The sequence below is a fragment of the Cannabis sativa genome, chromosome X (assembly GCF_029168945.1).
Source record: "Cannabis sativa cultivar Pink pepper isolate KNU-18-1 chromosome X, ASM2916894v1, whole genome shotgun sequence".
NCBI classification, from domain to species: Eukaryota; Viridiplantae; Streptophyta; class Magnoliopsida; order Rosales; family Cannabaceae; genus Cannabis; species Cannabis sativa.
This window is the reverse complement of record NC_083610.1, coordinates 8,203,926-8,229,506: the sequence shown is the minus strand read 5'-3', so window position 1 is coordinate 8,229,506 and position 25,581 is coordinate 8,203,926. Positions and strand designations below refer to the sequence as shown.

The following is a 25,581-nucleotide window of genomic DNA, read 5'->3' as shown; positions in this document are numbered from 1 at the left end:
TCAATTTTTTATTAGTTTTATAAAGATTAATTAATATTAAATATATATTTTTTATTTATTTTCTTCATAATTCTCTTATTTTTTTTATTTTATTTTTTCAAAAAGTAATAACTCTTTTTTTTTTTGGGCCTTTTGCCTTTTCTCTTCATCACATTTTATTTTTATCTTTTGAAATTAAGATTGATGTATTTTTTTTTTTTTTTGTGCTTTTGGCTTTTTTTTTTTTAAACAAAATTGAAAACAAAGAAAAAAAAAAGATATTTAAAAATGACATTTTTTTTTCAAAAAAAAAAAAAATTGATATCTCCAAAATCTTTGGCTATAACATTTTTATCATTTTGGTCTTTTTTTTTAAAAAAAAATAAGATATTTAAAAATAATATATTTTAAAAATTGATAACTTTAAAATCTACCATCATGTTTTGACTTCTTATCTTTGCTTATTTTTTTTAGGATATTTAAAAAATGACTATACTATAAGTGAAATACAGTGAAGACAACTGTTTTAAAATTATTTGTACTTTTTTAGATCCCAATTTTGTGTGAGGATTTTTCGTTCATTAGCATTTGTATATAAAGAGCAAGCTAATTTTTTTTTTTTTGATGTGAAAGAACAAGTCTATTTTTTTTTACGTGAAAGAGCAAGCCTATTAAGAAAGAAAGTGAAGACTATGAGCTACACTAATTACCATGATGACAATTATTTTAAAAATATTTTCTATAAATTTACATCAATTATTATAGATATATATTTTTAATTTTAATTTAATTTATGTGTATATTTTGAAAACTAATAATATATATGTATAATAAATAATATAATAAAAGATATTTATTAAGTTCAAAACAACTAGAAAAATTATACTTTACAATATCAAAATTATTTTTATTAAATGCAAAGAAAAAATTAGTTAATAATTACTCATATTATTATAAAAAATACATCAACTAAGTATATAAATTTGAAAATTCAATATAATTTAAGATTTAATTACCACTAAATAAATTACAACCGTACACGAAGCGCGGTTTTTTTCCTAATTAGAAAATAGATAAATAGGTTCTAAATAAGTAGAAAAAATAAGAAAATAGATAAACATGTTTTAAGCCATTTTAGGGTGTCACGTCACCATCTTATACTTCTCTTTTATATAGATAGATAGATAGATAGATTTGTGTAATTAAGTATTAAATCACATATTGTTGGGTTTTATGCCCTAAATAAAACTCTTTACAATCTGATTAGTTATCAATATAAGAAATTTGAAGTGATTGATGTTTGCATGAATTTTACATGCTAATGGTTTAATATGTTTATTATGTTTACACACAAAATCAGTTAAATCAAGATCATATGTTTATTCACAATTACAGTATCGTCAACACAGTGGAATGTGATTGTGATCTTATGAATCAAAAGATTTGGTCCCTATTTCATCAGTGTTATTGGGTTTACACTAATGTGATAATCAGCGATGATGTATACTTACACTTGGAGTAAGTGTTATGTTCTTTCCAGGACATTAGTAAAGTATACTAGTTTCGAATGTATGGAGTATACATTGGACTGGACCGATATTGCAACTAAGTTAAGATATTACAAACTTACCGTTATACATCCTGATATGCTTAGGCTCAACTCAGGAGTGTTATTCATGTTCTTTGATTTATTAGTTAAGCCTACTTTTAGGTCAGGGTGATACGTATATTTTGGGAACATGATAGTATGATCGAGTGGGAGTGCTGAACATAAATATGGAATCTATAGCTTCTACTGGTGTATAGTTGTCAAGTGATGATTCCTTTCGAGCTTAGCAAATAGAAGTAAATGGATGAACTCTTGTTTAACTGACTAATTATTAGATCACTAAACACCATTTACAGTAGCTAAATGTTTTAAGGGGCAAAATACATTGAGGGTGAGAACGGTAAAGAAATCCCATCTCGATGTAGATCATCTATATAGAGGATCTTTAAATCACAATAAGATTATAACAATGGTTAAATGAGATAGCGTATTGATATCGTGGAACATACAATATGCTCTATATAAGTCTGAGAGTGCAATTCTAAGTTCTAAGAGTGGATTCAACGAAGAATTAATAAGTAGGAATTTACTTGGTAAATTTGGTTCACTTATTGGAAGCTCAACATATAGATCCATGGTCCCCATTCTAGTTGAGAACATTCTGCTTGTAAGACTCATTAATTGATTCGTGATTGATCAACTATAATTCTAAAGTTAGACTATGTCTAATTTTATGAATTTTCACTAAGTAGGGGTGAAATTGTAAAGAAAAGAGTTTCTAGGTTTATTTATTTATTAATAGACTTTTTATGTCTAATTAATAATTAAATTAAATGACAATATTATTTAATAATCTATTTTAGTTATTAAATAATTAGTTTTGGCATTTAAAAGGTTAGAATTGGAAAATTGGCGTTTTTGATAAAATAGAGATAAAATTTGATAAAACTGCAAAATCAAGTGGGGCCCACTATAACAACATGGCCAGCCACTTATTGTGGATTTTTCAAATTAATATTTTCATTATTTTAATGCCAAATAATTCCTAACCTACACCTAGTAGTTGCCTATATATAGAAAGTGATGGCTCAGTCAAACACATGCTTTCATTAGTTTTCTGATAGAAATTTCTCTCTTCAGAAAAACTGAGCCCTCCCCACTGTCTATACTCCGGCCGAAATCCCTATTCTCTTTTCTCCTTCATCAATTTCGAACCCTAGTGAAAGAGTAAGTGCCCACACACAACAAGCAGTAACTCAATCATAGATTGGAAGACTGTGAAGGATCAAACTTGAAGAAGAAGGACATTCGGGCTCAGATCTTGATTATACTCTTCTACAGAAAGGATATAAGGGTTAGAGATCTGAGTGCAAGGAGACATTAATTCTGCTGCATCGATGTAAGGTTTTCTTAACTTTATATGTGTTTAATTTATCGTTTTAGAAAGTTCATAATTAAGGTGTTTAAACAACATACTTGTGAGTAGATCTAAGATCCTGGTAAAATAATTTCCAACAACTGGCCTCAGAGCCATGGTAATTGATTTACTTGCAAGAAATTTGGACTTTAAAACGATTGTTTGTTTGTTTTTGGATGGTATCATGTTGTATTGAGTGTTATTTGATGATTGATTGGTGTTTGTGAATTTTTCGTTAAAAATAATTGAATATCTGTTTCTAGAATTATTTTTATTGGATAGTATGGAAAAAATTAAGCAAGTTACTTTTTACGTAACTCAATTTCGATTTAATTTGAATTAGTTATGATTTTTTTGAAGATTCAAAAAAATCGGAGTTGTGCTGAAATTTTCCTGAGATCGCGAAATCTGTCCGTACAAATTTCGCAATTTTTTTCGTTTTTCTTCGATTTTTCATGCTTTTTCATGGAATTAACTTCCGATTTTTTGTGTAGTTCTATATTTATACTATTACTATTCCTAATTCAATTCTAATTATCATTATGAATTAATTTAATATTTTTTAAATTTAATTCAAGATATTAGTGTAATTTGAATTTAAAAATAGTTAGTATATATCTTATTTGCTTAATAATCTATCTTATTTTAAAATTTAATTATATCTTATCTTATTTTTAAATTTAAGGTCAAATTTTAACTATTTTAAAATTAATTTTTTAAAAAAATATTTTGACCTTATTTAAATTTAAAATAAGATAATTATAATCATGTAATTTTAAATAGATGTAAAATATTTTGCTAACTTTTAAATTTTGTTATTTTATTTATTTAAATTAAATTTAAAATCTGGAAAAGATATTTAATTTATCTTTTCTAATTTTTATTTAATTTTCATTTATAAAATAACATTTAATTTTTAAAAGTAGTTAGCAAATTTTGAAATGATATTTAGGTTAGTTGAAACCTAATTTTTCAAAATTGTAGGTTTAATTTTAAATATTTATTTTTTTAAATAATTTCGAAATTTAAATAAATAATTTTTTTTTATTTTTGAAAATAAATATTTTTTTTAATTTTATTTTTTCGAAAATTATTTTTTTTATTTTTATTTATTTATTTAATTATATATTATTTTCGAAATTTATTTATTTAAAATTAAATAAATCCTACTTCCAACTATCCAGCTAACCTTGTTGCAGGAGTATGTGGTTTTAGCTTGTGTGTAAGTTTTCAAAACCTATTATTACTTGATTGCAAATAGTCATGGTTACTTTTTGCCAGATCTAATGATCTGATGGCTCCCTTGGTCAAGTTAATAATTTGTAACAGGTAAATTTTACAATCTTCTTTCATCTGTGTATGACCTAGCAATATGATAGGATCCATCCAAGTGTGTACCTGTGTGAGCCTATGTGTTTATTTTATTATATAGATGCATATAGGTTGTTGCTAAATAAAATGTCACACCATGATAGATTTTATTTAGGTCCATTTAGATCTTGGACCTATTCAATTAATAACAGTTATTCATTTTAAGGTTAAATTCCTCTCTTTTGGGCCTTGTGTGAGAGTTGGGAGCCATAGAAGTGGGTACGACATACTGAACCCAGCACCCCCTCACATGAACTACCCCAATTGTGAAGGCCCATTTGCCTGATTTAAATAATTGTACTAGGTTAATTATATTAGTTTGACCTAATAAAATTGAATTAGCAATATAATTAACTTTTAAAATATATGAAATTTATTTTCATTTTAATATTTTAAAGTTAATTTTAAGAAAAATACTTTTAGTTTAGATATTATTTCTAGACAAACTATTTGTATTTTTCTTGTATTTAATTAAATATAGAATTCTAACTAACTAGATTATTTCTGGAGCTTATTTAATTAAATATTCCTATTTAAGTTATAAATTAGTTATATCAACTGATTTTTTCTTATCTAACTTAAATTTGAATATTTGATTTAAATTTTAAATCAAGTTGAGGAATCCTAGGCATTAGTTATTAAAGATTCTTAAAGATATTTTTTAAGTTAATATCTTTTCGAATATTAACTTAAAATGGAATATTTAAGATATTTTTTAGGTTTATATCTTTTCGAATATTAACTTAAAAAGATATCTTCAAATTAAGTGGTTATAACTTAATTTTTTTTATATATTTAATTAAATCTAAATTTGAAATTATTTAAGTTTTAGATTTTTTCTATATAACTTAAATTAGATATTTTTCAAATTTTGTTGAAAAGATACTTAGTCAAATAAGATATTTTCTAGATAGTAATTTCTAGACTACTTATTATTTCTAATATTTAAATAGGAAAATATCATACTTTGTGAAATTAATTATTTAAATAATTAATTTTGGTACAATTTTATTAAGTATATTTTTCCTAGTATTAAACTAGAAATTAATAATTAAGCCTTCTCTACACTTAATTATTATTTCTTGAATTTAATACATTTAATTAACTTGAAAAATATCTAAGTTGATTTTCATCATGATACTTAAATATTTATTTATTTTTCATGACACTTAATTAAATAGAAAATTATTTTTAGGTTGAAATTTAATTTTTCAACTTAAATTTAAATAATTTTCAAAATATATATTTCTTTATTTTATTAATCAATTTCGAAAATTGCATTTTAATTATGCAATATTTTTCAAATTTATCTTGAAAAATAGATTGAGTTGTAAATTAATTATTTATTTTAATTAATTCTTGGGCCAACTTCAATCAATGATTTTTTCATCTATTGATTAATTTAAAATAAATGAATTTAAAATATATATATAATATTAGAAATTGAATTAATTAGTCAAAAGAAAATCTAGATAGGTGATATTTTTGCTTGAAGTATTTCTTTTATATTTTTATTATTTTTTCGAAAATTGTATAGTTTTTATACTTTAAATTTTCGAGCTCAATAAATATATTCTCAAAGGAAATTTTTAAGTTGCTAATTATTTAATTTAATTCAACTTAAATTAATTTCCTTAATATTTATATTTAAGATTATTACTAAGAGGAAAATAATTAATTTTATTTCAATCACCATCTAAGTATAATTTTATAAATATTATATTAAATTCTTATTTTTGAATTTTAATTCTTAATTTCGAATTTAATGAGAATTTATTTATTAGAATAATAAAGAAAATACATTTTAAAGAATGAGCTTTATTATTATTAAGATATTCGATCTCCATTGTGGGTTTTACATCGCGTTTGTTTTAGTGAGTAATCCTCCCTAATGGAGGAACGTTCATTAGCAATTTTGCACCGTTTAATCTCGAAAGATAAGTAGTTTGTAAGTGTTTTATATGGTATGGATCACCCTAATGGTGTCGACCATATTTGACTTGCAAATTGCGAAACAATGGTAGTAGCTCATAAGATAGAATAGCCTTGACTCCCGCCTTAACGGGACAACGCTGGATTCCAATCTTGATCGAATAAAAGGTTGCTAGAATGTTTAACATTTTAGATGAGCTGACAACTCTATTCAATGGATGGTAGCTTTGACTCTCGCCTAAACGGGACAATGATATCAGTTTGTTGAAAAACCTTGGAAATTATTTAGGATTGAATTTTTTAAGTATTTTCTCATATCATTCCTACTTGCTATGTGCTTATAATTTCTGAATTGATTTTGTGTTAAACCATTATTTATTTCTATTTGTTGATTTCTATTATTTTGTAGTATCCTGTATTATCAAAATGAATCCCATGTTATCACTGTTAAATGAAAACAAGCTGAATGGATCTAACTTTAATAAGTGGAATGAGAACATTAATATTGCTTTCATAGGAGAAAGTGCCTTGTTTGTTTTAACTGAGCCGTCACCTGAAGTGCCTGAGGACAATGCTTCCAAAGCTGTGAAAGAAAAGTATGAGCGTTGGCAGAAAGCAAATGACAAAGCTCTATACTTTATGCTTTCTAGGATGGTTGACACCCTCAAAACTCAGTTTTCTAAAACCGAGAAGGCTGCTGAAGTAATGACGAAGTTAAATGAGCTATTCGGTAAGGCATCACTTCAGTCACGCTTTGACGCGACTAAGAAGTACATTAATGCACGGATGGAACCTCATCAAAACGTGCGTGACCATGTTCTCCTAATGTCAAGTTATTTCCAAGAAGCCCAGGATCATGGTGCCGAAATGGACAAAGGCTACTCAAGTAAGCCTTATCTTGAATAGCCCGACTCAAAGATTTCTACCATACACTTCAAATTATGTCATGAATAAGAAGGAAATTGACTTTCTTAATTAGTCAATGACCTTCAAACTTATGAAAATTTGATTGGAGGACCCAAGAAGAAAGGGAGTAAACCTCATAATCCTGGGAAGGGTAATGGGACGATCAAACCCGAAGCAAATGTTACCTCTGCTTCAAAGCCCAAATTGAAGAAGAAGTGGAACAACACCAAGAAGTGAACAAAAGCCATGAAGAATAAAAAGGCTGCTCCTTCTGGTGATGCTACACTTAAAGGAAAGTGTTTCTACTGCAATGAGAAAGGTCATTGGAAACCCCAATGTCCTAAACTTCTTGCAAAGAAACAAGGTATTTCTAATTATAAACTTTAAGAGTTTTAGTGAATTGTTATCCAATTGGATTTATGATTCTGGACTAACTTTGTTTATTTGTTTTCTTCTTCTTATAGGCCAAGCTACTTGAACTCAATTGAGTTGGATCAGAAAGCTGGACCAAAGGGTGAAATCGTCCAGATGAAGATGAAGCTCTTCAATATATTTTTGAATTAATTGTTTTAGTTTAAAGACAATTTGGATTTCAAATTTTAGTTAGGGATATTTATCCCTGTTTTTCTCATATTGTTGCAATACATTTTTTTTATTATTAATAAAGTTTCTTTATTTTCGAAATCACCATTGCAATTTATGAGATTGAGCTTCATTTATTTTATCTTCATCAATTATTACCACATTATATTTGTATGTTTGTATGTGTAAGTGTTTTTATTATTGAAGCAAATTCTATAATATTTACAACTGTTCATCGAGTTATATTAAAGAAACACTAGAAATTATTTCTATGTTTATTAATAATTGTTAATTCTAATACAATTATTAAGAATTTGTTTAATAAAAGGATCTTTTGATCTGATAGGGGTGGAGAAAAGTTAAGAAAACTATGCAGTTCAACGATCTTTTATATCTAATGAACTCTGGATAGTATTCAACTCCACATAAACTCTATCACACTAAGAGAATAATGATCTTTACAACCTTTAGGGGTGGATCATAATCTCTATATACTTAGGGGGTGGAGGTTATCCATATTACCCTATATGTATATTCTTAGGGGTGGAGTATATTCCACAATTCCCTATGTAACACATATCTTATTTAAACATGGAAGTAATATGATGAGTTAGTTGTTGTCAATATAAATTCTTGATCTTGATTGTATGTTCCATTTCGTTTTACTGTTGTAAGTAAAAGTTTGATATTTTTGAAAGTACTTTGTTAAAGTTTCACACTACCTTAATTGAGTGGGAGAATTTTAAAATTCTATACCCATCTTCATTAGGTTGATAATTGTGATAGGTACTTAAGAACACTACTGAAAAGTGAATCTAACCATTCACATGGATAGGAATAGCTTATCATAATTATGAGAATAAGATAAAGAACTCTAGTTCAGTCCATTCGAATGACTTGAACCTAGAATTCTTAATCCTCATAAAATTTTATGGTATCTTAATTTTGATTACTTTATCTCTGGCATGTATTTTTCACTTCAAATACTAGTCTGCTATGTTGATGACTTAGTCTTAACTTAAAGTTTTAAGACTAATACAAAAGTCACAACTGGATAACTCTCTAAACAATAAGAGGTTAAAAGTATTATTTAACCAGACATCTGCTATTGAGTGGGAGCTATCTGAGATGTAATCAAATAGGGAACATTAGAAGATATTCAAGAAAGATTTATGAAAGTGATCTATATGTTAGATATTAAGGAACTGTGTATCAGTTGTCCTAGTATCTCACCAACTCATTTCGATTTCTATGAGATGGTGCTTACTTTGGGGGTGGAGGAATTATTGTATAATAATTCAAGCTCTACCAAAGAAGAACTATAACTTTGTGTATTCAAAAATCCAAGAAAGTAATATTACTGAAGAAAAGTCTGCACTGTATTATCTCAATTACATATTTTAAAATATGAGAGATATGTCTTCTGTTTATTCAGATTTACTTTTAAAACAGTAAAAGATTTCAGTATCCCTTGATGAGTAAAGCATATAGTAAAGGATGTTTCATAAGTGAATTTATGAACTAGTCTCCAGAAGTTTGGGTGGATTCAAATATACTACACTTGATCTGAAGATCAAGACATCAGATTGACCTATTTGCACAGTTTGTTTTATATTAGTGCAAGTGGGAGTTTGTTGGGTTTTATGCCCTAAATAAAACTCTTTACAATCTGATTAGTTATCAATATAAGAAATTTGAAGTGATTGATGTTTGCATGAATTTTACATGCTAATGGTTTAATATGTTTATTATGTTTACACACAAAATCAGTTAAATCAAGATCATATGTTTATTCACAATTACAGTATCGTCAACACAGTGGAATGTGATTGTGATCATATGAATCAAAAGATTTGGTCCCTGTTTCATCAATTTGGGTTTACACTAATGTGATAATCAGCGATGATGTATACTTACACTTGGAGTAAGTGTTATGTTCTTTCCAGGACATTAGTAAAGTATACTAGTTTCGAATGTATGGAGTATACATTGGACTGGACCGATATTGCAACTAAGTTAAGATACTACAAACTTACCGTTATACATATCTTTCCAAGTCAATATCAGTAGTTGATCTTAAGATTAAAAGAATCTGAATCCTGATATGCTTAGGCTCAACTCAGGAGTGCTATTCATGCTCTTTGATTTATTAGTTAAGCCTACTTTTAGGTCAGGGTGATACGTATATTTTGGGAACATGATAGTATGATTGAGTGGGAGTGCTGAACATAAATATGGAATCCATAGCTTCTACTGGTGTATAGAAGTCAAGTGATGATTTCCTTCGAGCTTAGCAAATAGAAGTAAATGGATGAGCTCTTGTTTAACTGACTAATTATTAGATCACTAAACACCATTTACAGGTAGCTAAGTGTTTTAAGGGGCAAAATACATTGAGGGGTGAGAACGGTAAAGAAATCCCATCTCGATGTAGATCATCTATATAGAGGATCTTTAAATCACAATAAGATTATAACAATGGTTAAATGAGATAGCGTATTGATATCGTGGAACATACAATATGCTCTATATAAGTCCGAGAGTGCAATTCTAAGTTCTAAGAGTGGATTCAACGAAGAATTAATAAGTAGGAATTTACTTGGTAAATTTGGTTCACTTATTGGAAGCTCAGCATATAGATCCATGGTCCCCAATCTAGTTGAGAACATTCTGCTTGTAAGACTCATTAATTGATTCGTGATTGATCAATTATAATTCTAAAGTTAGACTATGTCTAATTTTATGAATTTTCACTAAGCAGGGGTAAAATTTTAAAGAAAAGAGTTTCTAGGTTTATTTATTTATTAATGGACTTTATATGTCTAATTATTAATTAAATTAAATGACAATATTATTTAATAATCTATTTTAGTTATTAAATAATTAGTTTTGGCATTTAAAAGGTTAGAATTGAAAAATTGGCGTTTTTGAGAAAATAGAGATAAAATTTGATAAAACTGCAAAATCAAGTGGGGCCCACTATAACACCACGGCCGGCCACTTATTGTGGATTTTTCAAATTAATATTTTCATTATTTTAATGTCAAATAATTCCTAACCTAAACCTAGTAGTTGCCTATAAATAGAAAGTGATGGCTCAGTCAAACACATGCTTTCATTAGTTTTCTGACAGAAATTTCTCTCTTCGAAAAAACCGAGCCTTCCCCACTTTCTATACCTGGCCGAAATCCCTATTCTCTTTTCTCCTTCATCAATTTCGAACCCTAGTGAAAGAGTAAGTGCCCACACACAGCAAGCAGTAACTTAATCATAGATTGGAAGACTGTGAAGGATCAAACTTGAAGAAGAAGGACATTCGGGCTCAGATCTTGATTATACTCTGCTACATAAAGGATACAAGGGTTAGAGATCAGAGTGGAAGGAGACATTAATTCCGCTGCATCGATGTAAGGTTTTCTTAACTTTATATGTGTTTAATTTATCGTTTTAGAAAGTTCATAATTAGGGTGTTTAAACAACATACTTGTGAGTAGATCTAAGATCCTGGTAAAATAATTTCCAACACATATAAATTAGAAAAATAATTTTAAAAAAATATTGCTAACTAATCGTAAAACACTATTCATAGAAAGTGTTAAATACCACTTGTGCACACTAAAAATGTTCTTTTAATAAATATGTCATGGAAAAGTTGATTACACAAATACTGGATCATGCCATTTACTCAAAAAATTTGATTGAAAAGCTAATGTGCCATTTGGTAACACTTTTGTTTTCTAATTTTTTAAAGGAAATTTGCGGCATAAATACCTATTTTATTCATTTTGTTGCTAATAAGTACTCAATTTTTAAAAATTGCAGTATTAATACTCAAAATCTCACTTTTTAAACTGTGCCATTAGTACCCACTTAACAGAGTTACTATAAGGACACATATACTGTCCTCATAATTCCTCTTTTTTTTTTCTTCACCTAATTAATTAAGAAAATACATAAAACTAATTCAATAAAAATAAACAATAATCGTTTAAAACATATATGATAAAAAAAAAACATAAAGTAATAAATCTATCTTGACCTAGCCACCCACTCACACACTCCTCCACCATCACACCACCACATGAGAATCAAATGGTTGAGGTACACCACTGCTCACTTTCTTCTTCATCTTCTTCTTCTTCCTTATCATATATGTTTTAAACGAGTATTGATTTGTTTATTTTTATTTTAATTAGTTTTATGTATTTTCTTCATTAATTAGGTGAAGAAAGAAAAGAGGAATTATGAGGACATTACACGTGTCCTTATATCAACCCTGTTAAGTGGGTATTGACGGTAGAGTCTAAAAAGTGAGATTTTGAGTATTAATGCCGCAATTCTTAAAAATTTGGCACTTATTAGCAACAAAATGAACAAAATAAGTATTTATACCACAAATTCACAAAATGAAAGTAAAATTTTTGTTTTTAAAAATTTTGCTTTTTGAAAAATAAAAATACGTTCTGTAACCACTTTTGTTTTTCAATTTTAAAAACAGAAAACAAAAGTGTGTTTTGTAAAATTCATTTTCATTTTTATTTTTTGATTTTATTTACGTCGGGTCTAGGTCCGGGGTCGGATTTAGATTCAAGTCAAAGGTCGGGTTCAGCGCTAGGGCCGTGGGGGATTTGGGTCCAAGACTCCAAGTCTGATTGAAGTCTAAGATATTGATTAAGAAAAAAAAATTGTTTAAAAAAATATTGAAAGTGATTTTCTTTTTGTTTTTAAAATTTTGATTCTTAATTAAAAAATTGAAAAGTAAAAACAGTTTTATAGAACATGTTTTTGAAAAATATTTTCACTTTTTTAATTTTAAAAACAGAAAAATGATAAAAAAAAAAGTGTTACCAAACAGCACCTAAACTATTAATCAAACACGCATTTAAGAGATTTTGCTTTAAAAAAAATAGAGATTAAATGCTAGAAAAGATATAGTTTAGAGTTTAGAGGGTTTTATTGAGATGGAATTATTTTGAAAACTTTTCTCTATAATAACTATACCATATGATTCATATTCATATATTTTTCAACTAAAAGCGACATGGCCAGGTGGCCCAGGTTGGGTTAGCACTTACCACTGTTGGTTCACCAATCCATCAAGAGCCATGTGGGTGTGTGGCTATGATTCCACGCATGTTATTTCCCAACTAATTAATAATTACTTCCTTTTTTGCACCACTCCTAAAGTATTTTTTTTTTTGGTGAACACTCCTAAAGTATTAATGTATCAATATATATTCCTCTTCCTTCTATCATTTTTAACAATAAATCACTGAAGATTTTCAGATTAAGCGGGGTAAAAAACTATGACCTGTGAATGTGATTTAGTAGTATAAAATAGTATAACAATATCTCACAATCCACCTCCTTAAAACAGGTGCACCAATAAATTAGAGGCACGAGCCTTAGAGCTTGTTTGACTGTGTTTTCAATTTTCACTTTTTAAAATTGTATTTTTAAAAGTAAGAATAGGAAAATAGTTTTTTGTCATTTTAAAAATTTAATAGTGTTTGACACAAATTTTTAAAAACTATTTTTTAGATTTTTTTCTTACGAAAAAAATCAATATTTTAGCACCATACCATGACATTAACCCATCCGGGTCTAGGTTCGGGTCTAGGATCCGAGTATGTGAGCAAAATATAAAATATAATATGTTAGACAAAAAAATTATTTTTGAAAATTGAAAACAACATTTTGATGTTTTCTGTTTTGAAATTTTTTAAAACTCAATTTTTAATAAACAGTTTTTAAAAATTTTTGCCAAACGACTCCTAATAGTTTTTAAAAACTGTTTTTCAGTTTTAAAAAACATAAAATAATTTTTAAACTGTAAAGCTAAATAACCTCTTACTCTGCAAAGATATTGATACACAATTTTTGATGGATGAAAAACTAAAAAAATTAGCATTTACTCATTCAAATATAATTTTATTATATATATATATATTAATGTAAGTACTACAACAATAATAAAATAATAATTAGTTTGACTTGTTTTAATTTAAATTAAAAATACATTTTAGATTGTTTAATTAATGGTAGTATAATAACCAATTATACTATTTTTAAAATTAATATGAGTTTTTTTCTTCTTTAAAGAAAGATTAAATAGGATTTTTATCCCCTGAACTTTGACATATACCAAGTTATGCTCCCTGAACTTTTAAGGTCATTAAAAATAACCCTTGAACTATTGAGATTGTTGGATTTAAGGACTTTTGTCTAATTTTATTCAATTTTACTATTTCAGTGATTGTTTATGTACTCAATCATGCTTCCCAGACTTTGATATCTACTAAATCATGTCCCTCGAACTTTGACATGTACTAAATTATGCCCCCTGAACTTTCATCCATGTTAGACTTTTTTACTAAAATTAGAAAAAAAGTCCTTAAATCCAACAATCTCAATAGTTCAGGGGGCATTTTTAACGACCTTAAAAGTTCAGGAGGCTTATTTGGTACATGTCAAAGTTCAGGGGGCAAAAATCCTAATTAGTCTTAAAGAAATTATAAATTAATATATTTTTTTTTTGAATTAATCAGGAGATTTATTAATTAATAAACTCGTTCAAAACAATAGAACGCACATCAAAGGAACAATCCTCCAACTGAAGCGCACAACCTGTAGAGAAACAAGAGTCTCTTGCCAAGCAATGAGCCAACTTGTTTGCAGATCGTTTAACAAAACATAACTCAACAAAAGATAAAGACAAAAGTAAATTCATAACATCTTGAACAATAAGACCAAACTGTGAGGACATAAAGACTTTACTTTGGACTGCTTAGACACACACCAAACTATCCGTTTCTAACACTACATTGTCCCAGGGATGAGTCGCAATCCAACTCAAAGCTTCTTTGATACCTATGATCTCAGCAATTTCGGGTTGAACATACCCAATCTTTCCTTTCTTGAAAACTTCTACCATAGTTCCATGATGATCTCGAGCTACACAACCCACTCCAAACCTCCCCTCTTGTTCAAAGAAAGCTCCATCAACATTAACTTTAATCTTGTTTAACACATGTGCATTCCAACGCTTACAGTTCCTCCCCCCATCATTCAAAGGAGACAACGAAAGGCCCTTCCTTTCCTGAGCGAATTTGTATTGATCAAGCATGTTTCTAGCTGATGTTACAATAATTTGAAGCAAGCCAACTCTTCTTTTGCCAAACAAAGTCATTCCGCGCACGCCAAATAGCCCAACTCACCATCGCCGCTTCCTCCATTTCAATTTCGTGCCCCCTGGTGAAAATTCCTAACAACCAGCTGCTGAACGTTGCAGCCCCAACCCCGACGTTCACTATGCTGCGATGCCAAGCGGCCTTTGCAAACGAGTATTCCACCAATGCATGTTGAATAGTTTCAGTACCAGAGTTGCACAAAGGGCAGTCAGCATTGACAGGAACATGACGCTTTTGGAGTTGAAAACAAGTTAGAAGCACGCCCGAAACAACTCGCCATAAAAAATTACTGATCTTAGGTGGAATTTTTAATGACCAAAGCCGCTTCCAAAAATCAGTATTGGCATCTTGGCACCAAGCACCCTTAGATTCTTGCAAGAATTTATATGCACTTTTAACCGAATAGTTCCCACAAGTCTCAATTCGCCAACTCCAACCATCATTAGCGGCCGAATTACTAAGTTGAATGGACAAAATAAGGTCCTGATCACGACCAACAAATAGGTCCCTCACAACATCCTCATCCCACGTGCGAGGACTGACTTGAAATAAATTATAAATTAATATTAATTTTGATAATATTAAATTGAATCTGTCACATTTTAAAGTACCACTCATAGTTTATTTTTAATTTAATTATTTGATTTATTATTTTTTTAAAATATTCTATAAAATATTTATAAAATTTTAAAAGATAATATTTTCTACAATTGACACACACCATTAAAAGGTATTTTAGTCATCAAAATTTAATTTTGTTGTATATGCCCTGTCAATATTGGTCACCCCAACTATTTAACTATGGTTCTGCCTCTAGATGAACTCCTAATTATTTCGATATCTAAGAAAATATTTTAGCCTATTTTTTTTAACGTGTACGTTATTTTAAGAAATTAAAACAGAGTTTAAATAGTCTGTTAAATTAAAACAAAAATTTTTCCTAAATGACTATATGGATAAAAGTGTATTGGTATACTCATTTTTAGTGTGTGCTACCTGCTAGTATATTGAGATAATTACATAAGACAATATTTTTTGTAAAAAAAAATTATATTTTTACGTTTAATTTTTTTTTTTACATTTTTACGGTTTTTTATAGAAACAACACGAAAACAACAAGAAAACAACAAGAAAACTACATAAAAGTAATATAAAAATAATATCTAAATAACATCAAAACATCAACAAAAATAACATACAAATAACAAAAAATCAATAACAAATTAACAAGAGTACAACATAAAAAAACTGTATTTTGGTAAATAAAATTAAAAAAATCGTAAAAATATTTAAAATTTCGTAAAATTGTATTTTTGTAATTTTTTTTTTATTATTTCTGTGGATTTGTAAAATAATCCCTAGTATATTCATGCCAATTACTCCAATTTGAACTACAACCTAGTATTTAACAGAACATAGTATCTCAAGTAATTCGTAATTTTTTTTTCTTAAAAACTGAAGTAATTCGTAATTCAGTTATAACAAATGTTATTTTATTAAAGTTCTTTTCTTAAAAAATTATTGAAATTCCTAAAAAAAAAAAATTATTGAAATGCAAAAATGTATAAATTCAAACAGAAAATGGAGAACCACTTGAGAGGGTAGTATGTTCTCATCTCAAATTATCCATTGTAATATGTAAATGCTTACTTTAAAAAAAAAAAAAAAATAGAGAAAACAAAACATTTAAAAAAAAAATAAAAATAAAAATGTACAAAAAAAATGTAAATGGCATACATCCAAAATCGAACCTACGATGATGAGGTGGCACAAAAAGGGGTGAGAGAGTTTTGAATTGGTAGCGGAGGAGCTGTATACGTTTTTCTTTCCCACGTACTATCTCCTTTGACAGAATTTATGAAAGAAAAATGTGATATTATTCATATAAAAAATTAAAAATTGTAAGCAGCTAAAAAAAAAGCGATTTACAGGCTCACAAAAAGAAAGAAAAGAGAAGAACAGAAACTGAAGAAGTAGAAGAGCTTTTATTGGAACCCAATTGCTTGCGACCTCGACAATCGGTGGCGGAACAAATTGAGCCCTAAGAACCTTATTCGGTTAACGTTTTCGATGATCCTGAACCCGAATTGACCCGAAATTCAGTTATTAGATAAGTTGATTGGTGGGGAATTCATCATCATTGGTGAGAATTCGGAAGAATTCTAGGGTTATTCATTGGTGAAAATGAAGGCCATGGAGACTATACAGGATCTGATCGACGAGGCCAAGCTTCGAACGATTTGGTGGGGTCTCTGTATTTTCGCCGTTTCGTATTTTCTGTCTCGTAAGCATCCGTCTCTCTGGAAACTTCTTCAAATTATGCACTGCTCTCTCTTTTAATATGATTCTTTGTGTAGTTGATTTCAATAACTATTTTTTTTCCTTCTAAATTATTTTTGGAACTTGATGGGGGCAATGAGAAGAGTTGTTTCTTTGTTAGTTGTAGTCAGTAGAGTTTATCTTTTATGTTTGAGAACTATGACCTGATATAAATTGATTTGAGTGGTTGAAAGCTTTTTCTTCCTTGTTTAATTCAGGTCTTAACGGTAAGTTGGTGATAATTGTACAAATTCTAAGTTTCTTCCATCAAGTAGATATGTTGGCCAGAGATTTATTGAAATTTCGTAATCAATATTGTATTATAAAAATGTCATATATTTAGAATTTATAATAGCTTAGCTGTACAATCATGAAGTTTTTCATTCTTACTCTTATATTAGCTAAATTTCTAGTGTGAAGTCCACATGAATAATATCAATATATTATATTGTCATTGCAGATACAAGTAAGTCAATGTGGATAAATTTGCCAATGTCAATTCTTTTGGTTTGCGCATTAAGGATTCTTTTTAATGAGGTGGAGTTCCGCCGGAAAGTTAAACCAGTTTGTCCCCAAACGTATCTATCTCATTTGGAGAAGAAACAGTTGTCTGTAAATGATTCACGCCTTTCTACTGCACCCACCCCTTCAAAATGGAAAAGGAAAATTGACTCTCCTGTTGTAGAGGCTGCAATTACTGATTTTATTGACAAGATTTTGAAGGACTTTGTCGTAGATTTATGGTATGCGGAGATAACACCGGACAAAGAGTTTCCCGAGCAAATACGCTCTATAATATTGGACGTCCTTGGTGAAGTATCAGGAAGGGTTAAGGAGATCAATCTTGTTGACTTGTTAACACGGTACCTAAAATCCTGCTGACAACTAAAGAATTTGCTAGTAATTAAGAAGCTTTTGTATTTTTAAGTAACTAATAAATTCGCGTCACTCTGCTGTCTCAGGGATATAGTTGATCTAGTGGGAGACCACTTAGACCTGTTTAGAAGAAACCAAGCCGCCATAGGAGTTGATGTAATGGGAACATTGTCTTCAGAAGAGAGGGATGAAAGGTTAAAACACCATCTAATGGCTTCTAAAGAGCTTCATCCTGCACTGGTATCACCCGAGAGTGAGTACAAGGTGTGAGTGGTGCATACTGGCGGAAATAGATTTATTTCATCACTTTCTTTCTAATATTTTTATCACTTGTATGTAAGGCAATGTTCCATGCTTCTTTATAGGTTCTTCAGCGATTAATGGCTGGACTGTTGACTGTGGTGCTAAGACCACGTGAAGCTCAAACTCCTGTAATTCGATCAATTGCACGAGAACTTTTAACCTGCTTGGTAATGCAGCCGGTTATGAATTTTGCGAGCCCTGGGTATGTTCTTTAAATGATTCATTCAGAATTATGTCTCATTGTTTCTTCTTGCTTCTTAACTTTGTTTATAATAGTACTCAGTTCTGCTGGAGGAATTTCTCTATATCTTATGTTTTATAAAATGTCATTGTACTGTTTTATTTATTTTTTAATTGGAAAAAAAACCAAAACAAAAAATGCTGCTGGATAATAGTCTATAAGCAAGGTGAAACTGGTCTTGGAATGTTTAAATATTATTGTATATATCACATCACTTGTTATCCTCACGTATATTAACTACTGCAACTCATTGATGCAACATTTTTTTTTGGAAATGTTATTTTGTTTTAATAGCAAACTTTTGCATGATTTTATGCATTTTCTTACTTTATAGTTGCATCTTGTAAGTAATTGGTTTATTATTATTTTTCTGTTTCAGGTACATCAATGAGTTGATTGAATTTGTTTTGCTTGCTATGAAAGATGATAACAATAAGTACATGGGTGGTGATCAGTCAACTGCCGGGGTCCCACATGATCATGATTCTGCATCTAGGAAGAATCCGTCTGTTAATCAGGGGAATAATACAGCTTTGGTTAAAATATATGATCAGACAGAAGCATCCTCAGGTAATTATAGATCCCAGGAAGAGCCTTTGCAGCCACGCCCAGCTGATTGGGCACGAATGCTGGAGGCAGCAACGCAGAGAAGAACTGAAGTTCTTGCTCCTGAAAATCTCGAAAACATGTGGACAAAAGGAAGGAACTACAAAAAGAAGGAGAACAAGAATTTCAAAAGAGGAGTTCACAATCCTTCAACAAAGGGCTTTGGATTAAATAGTTCTGTTCCCACCAAAAATTTAGGAAAGCCAATTTTGGCTGACAAACCAGTAGTTTCCACAGTAACCAAAGAGGAAGCGATTCTGAGGCTAACATATGGAACAAGTTCCAATTCACAATTAAGAGATGGAAATAATAATGAGAAACAATGCTCTCAAGACATTAACGAGGAATCTTTTATTGAGAGAACGCATCCTGTACATGAATCAGAGAGTAATTTTAATGTGTCTGCAAATGGAAATAAAAGTCGTCTTAAGAGATCTAATAGCACTTCGGCTTTGAAAATTGAACCTGATTCAAAAAAGGCCTTTACAGAAGGTGGAGGGCTGATTATTTCTGAGTTTTATAGCCCTGATTTTGGCAGACGTAGGGAACAGTTTAGCGGTAAGAGCGTTTCAGATATAGTGGTTAGTGTGGGACAACACAATCCCAAGCTTAGGTGCCGGGTGAGTATATTTTCCTGATTAAACTAATGGGGGATATATACTGATGTTCCAATAAGCAGATAGTTTTTATCTATTTTAAGGAGCAATGGCTCAGCTTATTAGTATCTTCTTCAGTTGTATTGCGAATGAGTTAGTATATCTTTTAAACTAAATTTACCTTCGTCTATGAATACCTCTACAGGTAATGGGAGCATATTTTGAAAAAATTAGTTCAAAGTCCTTTGCAGTTTATTCAATTGCAGTGACAGATGCAGAAAGCAGAACTTGGTTTGTGAAAAGAAGGTAGTTACACCCTATTTTTCTGGTTTATTGCTTGTATTTTATGCCTAGAAAAGCAAGGATAGTTAAAAAGAGAAAAGGATACACCTTTTCTTTTGTCTGACTAAAGGTTTAATTTAAGTTTTAGAAACAATAGTATATCATAATATGATGTTTGAAATTTGATATCTTAAGTCTCAACCATTCGAAAATATCTCAAATCTTTTATTTATTTGTTTCTCTACAGATATAGAAATTTTGAGAGATTACACCGACAACTTAAAGACATTCCCAATTACACTTTACATTTACCGCCAAAAAGAATATTCTCATCAAGCACAGAGGATGCTTTCGTACATCAGAGATGCATTCAGCTTGACAAATATCTGCAAGTATGATATCAGTTCTTCAGGAATTTCTCTTGCATCTCTTTTTCCTATTCCTTTATCTTGATTGTGTTTTCTCAGGATCTCTTGTCAATTGCCAATGTTGCTGAACAACATGAAGTGTGGGATTTTTTAAGTGATTCTTCTAAGGTATTTATTATCTTTTACATAGATCTTCTGTCAGAGCCTACTATGTTCTTTACTACAAGTTGAATTGCTTTTTCTGAGGATCATTTCTTTTGTTAAGACATCGAGAAGATAGAATTGTTAGTTGAGTGAGTAGAGAGTGGAGAGTCCAATTTTCCTTTTTCTTTCAAAGGATAGAGCAAACCATAAAATGAAAAATCCTGCAGATGGTGAAGTAGTATGTGCACCAAAGAAATGGAAGCTCAACATTAGATTTAATTCTAAATTTTGGGCCTTCCATAGAGGAAAAGGGTTCTCTGAATGAAATTTTGAGAATTGCAAGAGTTACTCATTCCTGAAGATTTTATTGGGTCTATGTTAATTGATTCCTCTTCCTTTTTATAGTATTTCTCAAACATACCATATACACGCATGGTAGAGTTGGCACCACCACAATTGTGTATTTAATGACTTGTGCAAGATTATTATTAAAATGTTTATTTATGTTAGAAAAAGATGGTCAACTCCATAGTAACAAACCCCGATGCTGAAAAAAACAAGTAATGTGGTAAAACAAATATTAATAGTACCAATACGCCTTCAATTTCATGCACAACACGCTTTATATTGTAAATTATTGTCTTAGGATTCAAATGTACCGAAGATGGTTGTCAGATATTATTGAAATCTATGTAGTGTTTTGTGAAGACTCCTCGAGAATCTAATTGTTTTTATTGTAAAAGTTGAAATTATCTTATTCTTACTATTTTCTCTTATGTTTTCTGAAGAATTACTCGTTTGGAAAATCTTCCTCAGTGATGAGAACCTTAGCAGGTACATATGTCTTCTTTTTCTCTTACTTCTTTTTGATCTAGCATCCAATTTTTTGCAGATGTATTCACTTTTATTCATGCTTATGTTGCTGGGAAGTTACTATGTTTCTGGCAACCATATGACACTGACATATTCATGAACATGGACTGCGCAAGTTAGAAAATTGTTACTCTGATTTTGAGAAATGTCTTAATCTTCCTTTTTTATTTCCTTCGATTATGTTTAATCAATACTTTTATATATGCCTAATTCTTTGAATATTATCTTGTCTTGCATTTTCAACTTCTTACTGCTTTTTGGAATGTAGAGATTTTCTTTTTATGCTATGTTCAAATTGTTTAATATTCTCCTTCTAATTGAACAGTAAATGTGGATGATGCTGTTGATGATATTGTACGCCAGTTTAAAGGGGTTTCAGATGGCCTAATGCGTAAAGTTGTTGGTCCCACTTCACCCCCTTTTGAAGCACTGTCTTCAATCCCCACTCGTAATTTGTCATGGAGTTCAGAGGAGGCGAGCAAACATAGTTCTAGACAAGATACAGCTGAAACCACAAATAGCTTTTCAGACAATGAAGAAGGGGACAATGGCCATAGTCATAGCCTTGAGGAAGCCGAATCTAGTGCACATGGAAATGGTTGGCATTCAGATAATGAATTGAATGCCAAGGGTTATCCACCTCGAGTGATAAAACAGCCAATGAAATTAGATTTAGAAAAGAAAAACGAGTTTATGGAAAATTCTGATACTGTTCATCAAGGTGGACTTTCTGAACCAAAACTTCCAGTGACATCTAGTCTTATAGTGGATCCAGTTGGAATGCCACCTGAGGTATATTAATCTGGCCATTATTTATATTTTATTGCACCCTTTTTAGGTGCACATGTGTTTGGTCATTGTTGCCTTAAGGTGAATTTCCAGCACGTATGTGTTGTTAGGCTGTTTTACCTGGGCTTATACTTGAAACAAAAACCCTGATACATTTTTAGATGTAATATCTTTATGGATAGCTTCGACAAGGACATAGATATTAAATAGAGAGCCAGAAAGGAAAACCAAAAACTAGACAGACTCTTCCTCTTTATTGCAGAAAATAGGATCTGATCTATTTGAGAGGCCGCAATAATACTTCCAGATTTTTTCTGTCTAAAATTCTTCTCTTACTTCCTTATATACCACTGTACTAACACAACTAACTTCTGAACAATTTGTTTGAACCAACCTGAAACAACACAAGAACATGCTGGAACAAAAATTACTGCTCTTTATTATTTGTATACTTGTCCTGTTATTGTAACCCTCTTTCCATATTTATAATATAGCAGTATGGTGTCATGTTAAAGGAACACAAAAAGGGCTAAAACTTAATAGTTATCCCTAATTTTAAGTTGCTTACAACAAATTTGCTTGACTATTACTGATACTAGCGGATTACTGGAGTTTATACTACGGAACTACTGGAGTTTTGTAACTAATTTCTAGTCGGGTTGCGTGTGACATCCTATGGGTCTAATATTTTTCGAACTAACTGTTCTTTGGTTGTTTGCAATGAAGTGTATTTTTGTATTATCAAATAATAATATTTATGCATGTCATTTATAAAGAATGTAGAATGTTATTTATTTACGCTATGTTTGGAAGTTGAATTTTGGCGAGGAAAGAAAAAGGTAAGGAAAATGTAGAGAAGAAGAGAAGTGTGGAGAACAAGAAAACAAATCAATTTTTCATGTTTGATATGGAAAGTTTTGTTGAATTGAAAAATTTCTTTCCATACCAAATATAAGAATTCATTATTTTTTTTTTTCTCACTTTTTTTTTCTCTTACATTTTCCTTGCCTTTTTCTTTCCCTACTAAAATCCAACATCCAAACATAGGGTTAGTGAAATCTGTTTTTCCATTCTCATTGATATTTGCATTTTTTCTCTTTCTTGCAGTGGACTCCACCTAATGTGAGTGTACCCTTGTTGAATCTAGTAGATAAGATATTTCAGCTTAAAAGGAGAGGCTGGCTAAGGTTTTCTTTCCTCTTCTCTTTATTCTATCTATCTTAAAAATGCGTAGACGAGATGGGGTTTAATTAAACAATGTCTTTATCATTTGTATGATTAATGTCTAAAGCACTTGCAAGTTATTATTTGGGGCATTTGGAAATTTGTGACATTTGTATGTCATTCCTTTTCAATTTCAGTAGGTGAAAGAAAACAGGTTTTCATAATGCGATCTTTAAAGATTAATTTCCTCAACAGAAACCTTGTCTTTTGTTCATGTGTTGCTTTCCTTTTAGTATGCATGACAATATCCATTTGTGATCGTCCACTCCACACATATCTTCTTACCTTAAGTTTAATGAATTCCTAAATAATAACATAAGCTTGGTTTGACTCCTGTTTATATATTAACTTGCAGAAGACAGGTCTTTTGGATATCCAAACAAATATTGCAATTAGTAATGGAGGATGCCATTGATGACTGGCTCTTGAGACAGATTCATTGGCTTCGGAGAGATGATATAATTGCTGAAGGGATTCGGTGGGTTCAAGATGTAAGAACTGAACTACAAGACATTTTTTTGCACCTAAATGATCCTAATTAACTTATTGACATAATTCTTTAGGAACATGCTTTGTTACCTCACATATTGAATAGATTTCATGATTTATTTGTTCATGCCTTAGCTGACAAAATTATCCCCCTGGACCACATTTTCTTCCTTGCAAATGGAAAATACATCTATTGTTTAGTCTATCATAAAATTTATACCACAGGCATGGTATTTATGGCAACTTTAATCTTTCATATAACGCTGCTGTTGCTGCCTGCTTTCAATTGGAAAAGTATCAGTCAAATTTATTAGTAATGGTTATACAAATGGTTTTTTAATTCATAACTTTGTTTATTTCTCACAGGTTTTATGGCCTGATGGGACATTCTTTCTTAAAGTAGGAAATGCACGAGACAAAGAAGAGAATGCTGAATCTGATCTGAAATGTTCTCAAAATGTAAATCAAATTGGTGCCAATAAGGTTTCTAAACCTGGCTCATTTGAGGCTCAACTTGAAGCTGCTCGCAGAGCAAGTGACGTGAAGAAAATGCTCTTTGGTGAGTAATGTCTCTTTAGTAACTTATTCTCTTTGGTTCATGTGATATTTCCCTTTTTATTATTAAACTTGGCGTCAGTATTAAAATTAGAGGAAATGCTAGTTGATGTCAGCTAATGATAATGTCATATTGGGATGACAGTAATGTTTCTACTTCTTTTGATAATGCGATGCCTTTTGTACAAAGCCATGCACTTGCAGAAATCCATGAATTTTGTGCCATTCCTTCAAAAATGAAATAAAATAAAACTAGTTTAGATTCATAAAACACATATTTTAACCATCTAAGAAATACTAAATAATTTGCCTAGAAACTAAATTAATCTCTTTTGATTCCTCTCAGATGGAGCACCCACAACATTAGTGAGCTTGATTGGACATAAACAGTACAGGCGTTGTGCAAAAGACATCTATTATTTCACACAGGTTGTCTGCATGTTGGCATGTTCTATTATAATTGTTTTTCCTGTTACTTCCATTTTCTCTTAAACCAGTTAAATTAAGATGTGCATATATTTTTTTTTTGGTACTTGCAGTCTACTGTTTGTATAAAGCAACTTGGCTATGCTATCCTTGAACTATCGCTGGTATCAGTTTTCCCGGAGTTGCGGAATCTTGTACTAGATGTGCATGAGAAGATGCGTGTGCATCAACCAGTATAAGAAGATGGGTGTGCCTTCCATCAGTCCTGGTAGTGATGATTAAATACTGCTGGAGGAAGTGGATTAGATATTTTGGTTGATAGGGAAAATCATCAATTGGTCAATTGGGTGGTTTTGTGGCAATTTGTGTAATATTCATTTGGTAAATGATAGGAAATATGATTTTGAAACATGGTATGAAGTGCTGGAAAATAGGTTTGTTTTGCCTCATTTTTAAATGTACAGATGTAGATTTCTGTAGAGCGTGTACAGAAGTTTTGTATATTTCATTAGCTAATTTATTGATTTCTTCTATTAGTTTTGAATGGAATTTCAAGATTGTGGG

The 25,581-nt window shown here is 30.2% G+C and overlaps 2 protein-coding genes across 3 annotated transcripts; one reads left to right on the top strand and one right to left on the bottom strand.

The window, feature by feature from the left end:
* Window positions 1-14,309: 14,309 nt before the first annotated feature.
* LOC133031992 (uncharacterized) lies at window positions 14,310-15,544 on the bottom strand. The gene is made up of 4 exons (XM_061105796.1): window positions 15,538-15,544; window positions 14,954-15,468; window positions 14,536-14,835; window positions 14,310-14,363 (listed from the first exon to the last, which is right to left on the bottom strand). Exons 1-4 carry the CDS (start codon window positions 15,542-15,544, stop codon window positions 14,310-14,312), a joined length of 876 nt encoding a protein of 291 aa, XP_060961779.1.
* Window positions 15,545-16,699: 1,155 nt separating this feature from the next.
* Window positions 16,700-25,553, top strand: LOC133031664 (uncharacterized). Of its 2 annotated transcripts, none has more exons than XM_061105172.1 (15): window positions 16,700-17,210; window positions 17,706-18,108; window positions 18,208-18,385; window positions 18,487-18,626; window positions 19,045-19,891; window positions 20,073-20,173; window positions 20,397-20,541; window positions 20,617-20,685; window positions 21,450-21,495; window positions 21,860-22,326; window positions 23,431-23,510; window positions 23,903-24,038; window positions 24,403-24,595; window positions 24,938-25,023; window positions 25,131-25,553. In XM_061105172.1, the coding sequence occupies exons 1-15, from the start codon at window positions 17,111-17,113 to the stop codon at window positions 25,254-25,256; spliced, it is 3,117 nt and encodes a 1,038-aa protein (XP_060961155.1). In that variant the 5' UTR covers window positions 16,700-17,110; the 3' UTR covers window positions 25,257-25,553. The 2 variants fall into 2 exon arrangements, with proteins under 2 accessions (XP_060961155.1, XP_060961156.1); XM_061105173.1 differs by having other exon boundaries at window positions 16,701-17,210; window positions 24,938-25,020.
* The last annotated feature ends 28 nt before the right edge of the window (window positions 25,554-25,581 follow it).

What these genes read in the sequence shown, in the direction of transcription:
- LOC133031992 (XM_061105796.1), bottom strand. An exon ending in AAATGGAGGAAGCGGCGATG is followed by an intron (nt 14,836 to 14,953) that starts GTGAGTTGGGCT and finishes AAATTCGCTCAG; the next exon opens with GAAAGGAAGGGCCTTTCGTT. An exon ending in TGTTAGAAACGGATAGTTTG is followed by an intron (nt 14,364 to 14,535) that starts GTGTGTGTCTAA and finishes GTTTCTCTACAG; the next exon opens with GTTGTGCGCTTCAGTTGGAG.
- LOC133031664 (XM_061105172.1), top strand. Translation starts at nt 17,111, where the DNA reads ATGAAGGCCATGGAGACTATACAGGATCTGATCGACGAGGCCAAGCTT. An exon ending in CGTGAAGAAAATGCTCTTTG is followed by an intron (nt 24,596 to 24,937) that starts GTGAGTAATGTC and finishes GATTCCTCTCAG; the next exon opens with ATGGAGCACCCACAACATTA. An exon ending in TCTATTATTTCACACAGGTT is followed by an intron (nt 25,024 to 25,130) that starts GTCTGCATGTTG and finishes TGGTACTTGCAG; the next exon opens with TCTACTGTTTGTATAAAGCA.